The 10,326-nt window shown below is 41.8% G+C and overlaps 1 protein-coding gene across 3 annotated transcripts in view; it reads left to right on the top strand.

Annotated features, from left to right (window-relative positions):
• The window catches only part of Ide (insulin degrading enzyme), a 70,347-nt gene that overhangs the window by 17,040 nt on the left and 42,981 nt on the right, over window positions 1-10,326 (top strand). For all 3 annotated transcript variants that reach the window (XM_029537286.1, XM_029537276.1, XM_029537281.1), the window contains exons 5-7: window positions 6,850-6,972; window positions 9,547-9,659; window positions 10,082-10,244. In XM_029537286.1, the coding sequence (XP_029393146.1) occupies window positions 6,850-6,972; window positions 9,547-9,659; window positions 10,082-10,244 (399 nt within the window). The remainder of the gene's footprint in view (window positions 1-6,849; window positions 6,973-9,546; window positions 9,660-10,081; window positions 10,245-10,326) is intronic.

Genomic DNA, 10,326 nt, shown 5'->3' with positions numbered 1-10,326 from the left:
CTCTCTCTCTCTCTCTCTCTCTCTCTCTCTCTCATTCAGAGGGGGTCAGCCTGGTCTACAGAGTGAGTTCCAGGACAGCCAGGGCTACACAGAAAAATCCTGTCTCGAAAAACAAAACAAACAAACATTCAGAGGGGGTCTTTTGTATCTCAGCTGGTTTTATCACCATATATGGAGGATGGGTGACCTTGAACTCTTGATCTGCCTGCTCTGACCTCCCAAGTGCTAGGATTACAGGCCTGACCACCACATTATTTCTTCTTAAAACTGAATCCCTGGTAGATATCCATATGGCCTTTCTCCTTCTTTTTCCATACATACCTTTGGTTTTAGTTGTATAGCTTCTTAAATTGGAAACCTTTGTTCTTCTGTGTTTGGTTTTGGTATTTGATTGTGGGTTCTTGTTTCTCCTGTCCACAGAAACTAAAGTGGGAGCAGTTGAGTGTTTTCACGAGCAGTCTGGGAGCAGGAGAGGAGAAATTGTAGTTGTGGTTATTCTCAAGTGATTGATTTCTCCAGCTCCAACCCCTTAGACACTGAGAGCAACTGCGTAGTCTCCTGGGGAGGAGGTGAAGCAGAAGTCAAAGAGTGGGAGACTCTTGTTTGACACTTAGGTGGGCAGGAGCAGGTGGGAGGACTGTGGGCGGGGCTGCATTCTGCTGTGGGATGACAATGTTCTTAATTGTTGTGTACTCTAAATTGTTATGTAATCTTACATAACAGGTTCCAAGATTATAAATGGGGCCACATTTACTTTGTCAGTTGGCAAGTTATTTTTTTTTTCTCAGTATGTGAAGGGTATTGTCTGCACTAGCAGGGTTAAAGTTTAGGTGAGAAAGTCAGGCAAACTCAGGATTTCATATGCATCAAATCAGGCATAATTTTCCAAGATCATCTCTCTCTTTTTTTTTAATTAGATATTTTCTTTATTTGCATTTCAAATGTTATCCCCTTTCCTAGTTTCCCCTCCGAAAATCCCTTATCCTCTCTCCCTTCCCCCTGTTCCCAACTCACCCACTCCCGCTTCCTGGCTCTGGTGTTCCCCTATACTGGAGCATAGAACCTTCACAGGACCTAGGGCCTCTTCTCCCATTGATGACCGACTAGGCCATCCTTGCTATATATGCAGCTAGAGCCACTAGTCCCACCATGTGTTTTCTTTGATTGATGGTTTAGTCCCAGGGAGCTCTAGGGGTACTGGTTGGTTCATATTGTTGTTCCTCCTATGGGGCTGCAAACCCCTTCAGCTCCTTGGGTACTTTCTCTAGCTCCTCCATTGGGGACCCTGTGTTCTGTCCAATGGATGACTTTGAGCATCCACTTCTGTATTTGCCAGGCACTGGCAGAGCCTCTGAGACGACAGCTATATCAGGCTCTTGTCAGCAAGCTCGTATTGGCATCTGCATTAGTGTCTGGGTTTGGTACTAGTTTATGGGATGAATCTCTTTTTTTCTTCTTCCACCCACCTTGCTGACTTTTATTGAATGCTTTCCTAGAGTGTTTTGTATATTTATTGGCTTGTTTTTGTTTAGTGTTTTCAGACAGGACCTTAAAGTCACAATGTTTTCCCTCAGCCTCCTGAGCGCTGTGATTACAGTTGTGTGTTGTTCATGTAGCCCACGCTGGCCTGAGACGCACAGTCCAGGCTGGCCTTTTGAGTGCTGGGGTTGCAGGCGTACCCCACATCGTTGTTCTCTGCCTGGGAGTCGTGAGAGTTTTGCGCAGATGTCGGGCATTTACTCACTCTCCCATGTGTGCTGTACCGTCTTTTATGAGGCATGGGTTGCCTTTTCATTCTTGGTCTCTTTTGATCTTCTATGTAAAGGTTTGTTAGTTTCCTGTAGTGCCACTTATTTTGCTTGTATAGCTTGAATCTGTGATATGGGATCAAAGTCATTGCGGTGGCCGGTAGCCCTAAAATTTCCTCTGTGCCGTGGCCGATAGCACAGAAGTTTCCTCTGCTGTTTTCTAGGAGTCTTCTGTGGGATCTGTATCCATTTTGATTCTAACTTTCCTCTTTGGTGTTCACACAAAATGGCAGGTATAGGATCAGAATAATTTGATTAAGTAATTTATAGATAGAGATATTTAGTGCTATCACTGGATGTTGAGTACAGAGTTTAGAATATATAAAAAAATTCAGTACTTTAAAAGGAATCCTTAATTTTAATTTTTTTTTTTTACATTTTTAATTTTTGTTTCGACATAGTGTTTCCCTACACAGTCCTGGGTGTCCTGAAGCTCACTATGTACACCAGGCTGGCCTTGAACTCACAGAGATCCACTGGCCTCTGCCTCACCAGTGCTGGGATTAAAGGCATGTGCCACCATGTCTGGAGGAATAATTAATTTTAAACATAACATTTATGTAGATTGGTCATCTTGATCATCATTTACATGCCTGTCTGTGTGTTCTATGTATGCCCTGTATGTGAGTGCTTATGGAAGCCAGAAGAGGGTATCCAGGCCTCTGAAACTGGAATTATAGGCAGCTATGAGTCACCTGATGCGGGTGCTAAGATCAGAACTTAGGTTCCTAGTTCCTGAGTCATTTCTTCTGCCCCCAAATCTGATCAGATTTACAAAAACATAAAACTAGTTCCAAAGCTTCCATCCTGAATATAGTTTGAACCAGAGTTCTAGTGTGTTCCATTGTAAAACCATTTGTTGGCCCAGCGAGATAAACACCAAATGCATGCCATGGCTGGCAGATGTCCACGTCCCCTCAGGCTGCTGTAGCTGAAAGTCTGTCCCACACCCCCTCCCCATCCCTCACCACAGATATTTGGGTCAAAGCCACTTAGAATAGTGTGTTTATCGACACAGGCTTGTAGCAAGGAAAGATTCTGAGACTCAGTTATAAAAACCATGTGGTAGTGTATGATGGTCTACTCTGTAATTGCAGGATTTGGGTCGTGGAGGCCAAAGGATCAGGAATTCAAACAAGGTCATCCTTAGCTGCATAGCTATAGAGAGTTTAAGGTAGCCTGGGCCACATGCTACGCTATCACAGACAAAGGCTATGATGTGTGAGTGGAGTATGTGTAATCTATTGGATGAGAGTTCTTCTTCACTGAACACTCCGTGCTCTATTTGAATTCTTTACAAAGTTCAGTGGAAATATTCAATGACGTGCTAGCCATGATCTGTAGTCTAAAAGAGTGACTACAGCAGCATCAACTCCTGCCAACTGGGCCAGTCACAGACGCAAGCAGAGCTCCTGCTGGGCCATTGTCAGCTTCCTGCCCTTGACCTTAGCATTACAACTTTATGCTAGTGATGTTCTTCCACTGGGCATATGGTGTTTCTTTGTCTCTCTGTGAAATAGTATATATTCGATCCTCAGTGTCTTCCCTCCCTACTTATGATTTTTTTTTAATACTGTTATACTCTATTGATTAGCTTGTAGATGCAATGAATAGAAAATCTCCTTTTCTACTATTTGGTGAGCCAGTGGCACGATCATTGCACGAAAAGCAGTACAAACGCTCCATTCATTCTTTTCCTTTACCAATTTTGAAAGTAGCGTGTTGATTTCCTACCATCCTTCAGAGATAACTAATTTGTTTTTTGAGTATCACAATACACTTATGGCTATAGAAATACTCGACATATTTTTAACTGACTTAATTGTTACTATTTCCTGATCTATTCCATTTATATATTTTTTATGTAACAAGATGAAAATACATATTATACACACACACATATATATATGTATACACACACACACACGTTTGCTTTGATTTGTTTTTCAAAACAAGGTTTCTGTATGTAGTCCTGGCTGTCTTAGGGCTCTCTCTATAGACAAGACTGGCTCAAATCCAGATATCGTGTCACCTCTGTCTCCTAAGTGCTGTGAGTAAAGGTGTGTGGCACTACTGTCCTGCCAAAATGTTTTGTCTGTCTTTCTTTCTGTTTGTCTATTTTTCCTTTTTTTTCATGATGCTGGGCATTGAACTCAGAGCCACACGCCTGTTCAACAAGTGATCTACCACTAAGTTACTCTCTTCACTTCTACTTTTCTTTTGGGGATGGATAGCTATGGAAAGCCAGAAATTTTACTAAAAAACAACTGAATCAATCAAAGTGTAGAGGTGCTTGATGGTGGCACTTAGGCAATTTCTCCTGAAGTCCTCTTTTTATAACACACATCTTATACTTGCATATACTCAGCCATTTAGAATGGAATTCCCCTTTTAAGTTTTCCAGGAAATTTTATATGTGTAAAAACCTGTAAGTTTATTATCTTTCAGTCTTATTAAATACCAAGATGAAAGAACTAAATTTTTTGGTTTATTTTATTTTATGTGTGTATTTATCTGCATGTATGCACAGCACATGTGTGCCTATTGCCCAAGGAGATCAGAAAAGGTATCAGGTCCCCTGAGACTGGAGCCACCATGTGGGTCTGGAAACTGAACCCAGGTCTGATGTTCTCTCTGATGTCCTTAGCACAGTGTCTGACCCCGGGTCTTCAGGGCCCTGAGGACAGTGATGCTGTGCTTGTGTTTGGTTTTTGCCTGAGCACCCTTATTCTTTGCATGTCTGTGCACCACATGTGTGCCTGGTGCCCACAGAGTTCCTAGGACTGGAGTTACAGACAGCTGTGAGTTGCCGTGTGGGGGCTGGGAATTGAGCCCAAATCCTGGAAGAGAGGCCAATGTTCATAACCCCTGAGCCATCTCTCCAGCCCCAAGATACCTATAGTTCCTAAGACAGATTTTTAAAACATCACATCGATTCCTCTCACAGTAGAAGGCACACATTGCTGGCCTCAAAATATATGGACTAGTCAGTTTTGTTTTCTTGAAAATTAGCATTTGGATTACTAGTAATGTTCATGTGTTTTTGTTTTGTTTTGCTTTGTTTTTTTGTCTTCAATACAATTTCAAATAGTTGTTACAGTGAAAATATTCAGACATTAGTACTAAGTTTGTATACTTTGTGAATTAAATAAAACTTAAAATGACTGTTATAATGAAAATATACAGTGTATTTAATGGATTTTACAGTTTTACATTTTACCCTCTTCACTTATGCGTCACATTCTTTTCCTTGTGGTGTTGAGAACATGCTAGACACGCAGGTTCCCCCACTGAGCTTCCCCCCCACACACACACCAGTCTTCCTTTTCCCATTTCTTAAGCTCTGCAACAACCTAAGATGTCTGTGTCACAGTGGGAAAGTCAGGGGTCCATCCTCACCCTTCACCCCTGGGCGAGTCTCCGTTGTCAGTCACCTGTTTTACAGATATAAAAGTGACTCCTTTGACAGGTTTGGAGGCCTTTCGAGAGTTACTTTGTTTCACCTGATAGATAGAGCCAGGACAAGAATTCTTTATTGTCCCAAATGTCCGCCAAGGCAGGACTCTCTCCTAGCAGACCTAGGGTGCAAGATGTCCTCAGTCAGAGCTAGGGTGTTGGCTGAGCCAGGTAGAAATCAGGATCTGATCAGCGGCATTTTAATTTGGTGCAAGTGACCCCTGTAAATTAGCACTGATTTAGGACAATGTGTGTCTGGAGATGGAATTTGTAGTTATTTTTTCGACTCCATTCACATTGCGCTCTAGCTGTAGATTTTGGGGTAGGAAAAGGTTGTCAGGATCATTTATTGAGCTTTTTTCGCTGCTTTTCTAGCTATTGCGTTTATTTTTCACCATTTGGAATACATGTACCTTTTTGTGTGATATATGCATACGCCAGGATTTCTTCCTGCCCCTCACTGCAGCAGGAGTCCCTAACTTACAAGGTCTTTACTTCAGAGCATCATTGATCTTGATGTGGAGTTTTACCTTAACTCTTATAAGAAAGCTTACACCGGGGCTGGAGAGATGGTTCAGTCTTAAGAACACTGACTGCTCTTCCAGAGGTCCTGAGTTCAAATCCTAGCAACCACATGGTGGTCCACAACCATCTGCAATGAGATCAGATACCCTCTTCTGGTTTGTCTGAAGAGAGCTTATATATAATAAATAAATCTTAAAAAAAAAAAAAAAAGAAAGAAAAAGAAAGAAAGAAAGCTAGCTTACACCGGCATACCACATACATCACTTTAGAGCTATAAAAATAGTACCACATCCTAGTTTTCCCAATTTAGGTGAAACCCATGAGAATTCACATCACAAATTTAATGTTTCTTCTCAGAATAGTAAATTTGTTCTTTCCTTTCTACAAGTAACTTGGTAAATTCCCCAAAGATCCTCCAGTGAGTCTGTTCAGTTAATTATAGGATGCGCAGGGAATTGCAAAGCAAAGTGACTGTGAGTGGAGGCCAGTGGATCTCATTTTATCTAAAAATGGCCATAATAGCTGTGCCCTGCAGATTCTTTCCCCGTTTGCTGGGTTTTGTTTGCTGCTGTTTGAGACAGTCTTACCGTTTATCTCAGGTGGATCTCAAACTCACTGTGTAAACCAAGTCTGAAGTTCTTCTGTCTCTTGCCTCCAGACTGGTAGGATTATAAGCATATGCTACCGTGTCTGGCCCAAGAAGCAAAGCTTTCATATAGCATTTTTAGTTCTTTATGGAAAACTCTGGAAGTAGTCAATGGTGTGCTTTTAACCTCAGCACTCAGAGGCAAAGGTAGGCAGACTTCTGCGTTCAAGGCCAGCTTGGTCTACGTATTGAATTCCAGGGCAGCTAGAGAGCTACATACAGACCCTACCTTAAACAAACAGATAAAATTAATAATCTATTTTTATTGTCTTGCTCCGCCCTGTTTATTCAGTTCATGTTCAAACATAATTGGTTTAGTTTCTTAAGTTCACCTTACAGCAATATCAGTAATAATGAAGCTATAAAGTTCACAAATTTTGCCCTTTCTAAGAAATCCTTTTTATTCATTTCTAGGAAACAAATATACTCTAGAGACTCGGCCCAACCAAGAAGGCATCGATGTAAGGGAAGAGCTCTTGAAATTTCACTCTACATATTATTCGTCTAATCTGATGGCGATTTGTGTTTTAGGTCGAGGTAAGAACTGCTCAAAAACTTGAGGCCATCAGTGGCATGGTTTGGTTCTGCCCATTTTGACTGTTTACAAAGCATCAGAAGGGTATGGGTAGAGGTAGAGGTGTTTATTTACTCATAGTTTGGAAAATGATCAACACATGGGAATTTTATTTAAACTGTCTTCCAAAAGAAGCTTAGACAGTTTTAAGTGGAGACCTCAAGAACATGTGAATTACTAGTGCATTTTCTAAATATATAAAATCAAGGGAAGGTTCCATGGTGAAGAGTGCCAGACTGACCTTATAGCAGTCAAGAATCTGCAGAGGAGCTGAAAACAGACGACAGGAAAAGGGAGGAAGTGTCTGGGCAGCCGAGGTTCCTTTTGAGGTGTGGCTTGGTGATGTGTAGCTTGGTGTTTCCCTGTCAAACTGTTGGGTTTTGTCTTCACCTCGCTTGGAGCCATGGTGCCTCTGGATGTGGCTGCTGTTCCATATTGCTGGTGGTAAGTGGGACTTTGAGTTGCCCTAGTCCTTCTGAAGGCAAATTACTTTTATTGTTATTTGAGGCAGGGTCACACTGCATAGAGCAGCCTGGCCTCAAACTTGTGGTAGTCCTGCTCCTGCCTCCAACCATTGAGATCATGTATAAATGGGAGCCTGGCCGGAAATTAAATTTGGGTTGGATGCAAGACAGAATGGAACAACAGATACTAAAAGTGCATGGATGTGGTTTAGCAGTTGGAACTCACACTTTGTAGAGCCCAACAGCCTGATGTGGAAGGCCAAATTGACTGCCTGCTTAGCCCTGTGGCTGTGAACCAATGAATTTTTGCACTTTTCTAAACATCTGAAATAGTGATCGGGGTTGGAGAGGTTTTCTTCTGGCCCCTTCATGCAGGCACACTCATACACATGGAAATAAATATAACTTAAAGCAGATATATAGGCCTAGACTATTCAGTATTACTGGATATATAGAACTCAGTCCTGGAAACTAGGTACATAAAAGCTGTTTTGTCTCTTAGATAAAAAAAAATGCATGATTTCTGTCTATTTTTGGTTAAACACAAATGGCATTAACTAAATTAAGTTCGAGCTCTGCCCTCAGTGTTCTTGATTTAGTGGAGGTGATAGAGTAAGGGTCTGGAAACATCCGACGTTTCATTTTCCTCATCAGGACGCATCACTTCCAACCCAGCGGCTTCTGCACTAAGCTCAGTAGAGCTGAGGGATCTGGGAGAGATGTGAGAAGGAACTGCCACCGATCCTAGGATCGATAGCTGATTCATTTCTTCTTTGGGGCCAAGACGAGGACTAGCCATGCGGAAGGGTCTCTGTTACAAAGGGGCAAAGACATTGTTTTCTGACTTTGCTGTAGCCGTTCCTCTGGTTGTAGCAGCAAATACTGTCCAAATATTGGGCAAGTATAATGACCAAATGTAGACACCCAAGTCACCAAGTCCTAGTGTCACATACTTAGAAGAGACTCAGTTCCCTGGGCTCTGGTGCTCTCAGCTTAGTGGGAAAGTCAGATGGGGCAGATGCCTTACTTTTAAAGAGTTACATTGTGGGGCTGGAGAGATGGCTCAGTGCTTAAGAGCACTTGTTTCTCTTGCAGGGGGCCTGAGTTTGGTTCCCAGCACCTACACAGTGGCTCACAGGTATCCATTCAGGGGATCTTGACATAATCTTCTGACTTCCATGAGCACCAGGCATGCATGTGGTACATATACATACATGCAGGCACATGTTAAAAGAAGCCCCATTGTGGTTTTATGCTTTATTGGCAGAAATACTGGAGCGTTCCAGCCCACCTGATAGAAGGATTTTATTGTCATTGATACTTGATGTTGACAAAGCAGTTGCCACTGTGCCTCAGGTTTTATGTTCCGTCAGTGCACAAAGATGTCCTCTGAAAAAAAATTTTTTTTCTTGTAACACTTAGAATAAGTAACCCAGACTGACCTAGAACTCACAAACCTCCAAAGTTGGCTGCCAGCTGGGGTTATAGGTATATGCCTCCATGCCGGCCACCTGACATCTGCTGCATCAAATATATTTTATTATTGTTGAGTCCACTTGTCATATAACAATTAATCCTGGTCTGCCTTTTGTCTGACTGTGCAAACTTTCCTAAATACAGCTAAGTAGTTGTTGTTGGTGGTGGTGCATGCCTTTTGTCCCAGCATTGGGAGGCAGAGGCAGGTGGATCTCTGAATTTCAGACCAGCCTGGTTCACAAAGTGAGTTCCTAGCCAGCCAGGAACATGACTAGTGTTCTGTTGTTTTTGATATTTATTACAAGAAGGTCTGTGTGGATAATATATTTGTGAGGTAGTACATTATGAAGACTGTCTACACAGCAGCAGTGGCTGTGAGTTAGGCGTAGTTCTAGGGGTTGCACAGGAGCCTCTGACACTGTAGCCACTGGCAGGCTCTGACTGCTTCATCTTTATTGGATACTGGGACTTTTTATTTTATTTTATTTTCAGGTTTTTCTTTTAAACCATAAGTTCAGAAGGTCTTAAGGCCTTAGTTTCTGTCTGGACTTCAGCTCTGATTGGTTAAATTCTGTTTTCTATCTTTGTTTCTTGTAGAATCTTTAGATGACCTCACTAATCTGGTGGTGAAGTTATTTTCTGAGGTAGAGAATAAACATGTCCCTTTGCCTGAATTTCCTGAGCACCCTTTCCAAGAAGAACATCTTAAAGTAAGTGCACGCATTTCTGTTATTTTTTCATCTGTGAACTTAACTGTCATGGCAAGCTAGTCAATTTTATATATGTTAGGAATGTGTATCAGTGAAAATACACCAATATGTTTTGGTCTTGGCATGCTAAGAATAGTTTGGTAGCTCTGACCTTGGCAGGCTATTAAAAGCATTATCATCAAGTGCCTTAGGCAAGAATCCAAAGCAGCCTTAGGATCTAGGGCACCAAGCCCAGATCACTTAGCCCATATAAGAACTGCACTGAATGAGAACCCAATTCCTTTATTTGTCTGTGGTCATTTCTTTGCGTGTGGCAGCTGATTAACCAAAGTCAGTATTCTTCATTATTAGTAATTATTTCATTCTGTATAAGTTGTATATAACAAATATTTTGTGATTTGTCTTTTTTTCTTCCTCCCCAGCAACTTTATAAAATAGTACCCATTAAAGATATTAGAAATCTTTATGTGACATTTCCCATACCAGACCTTCAGCAGTACTACAAATCCAATCCTGGTCATTATCTTGGTCATCTAATCGGGCATGAAGGTCCTGGAAGCCTGTTGTCAGAACTCAAGTCAAAGGGTAAATGTCTTCGGGCAGCACCTTCTGAATGTCATACACCCCCACCCCCGTCTTTCACTCGGTCCCATAGGTCATCTAGGAA

Source organism: Mus pahari, chromosome 1 (genome assembly GCF_900095145.1).
Source record: "Mus pahari chromosome 1, PAHARI_EIJ_v1.1, whole genome shotgun sequence".
Taxonomy (NCBI): domain Eukaryota; kingdom Metazoa; phylum Chordata; class Mammalia; order Rodentia; family Muridae; genus Mus; species Mus pahari.
The sequence above is the reverse complement of the archived record's forward strand: the minus strand, read 5'-3'. Positions and strand labels throughout refer to the sequence as shown.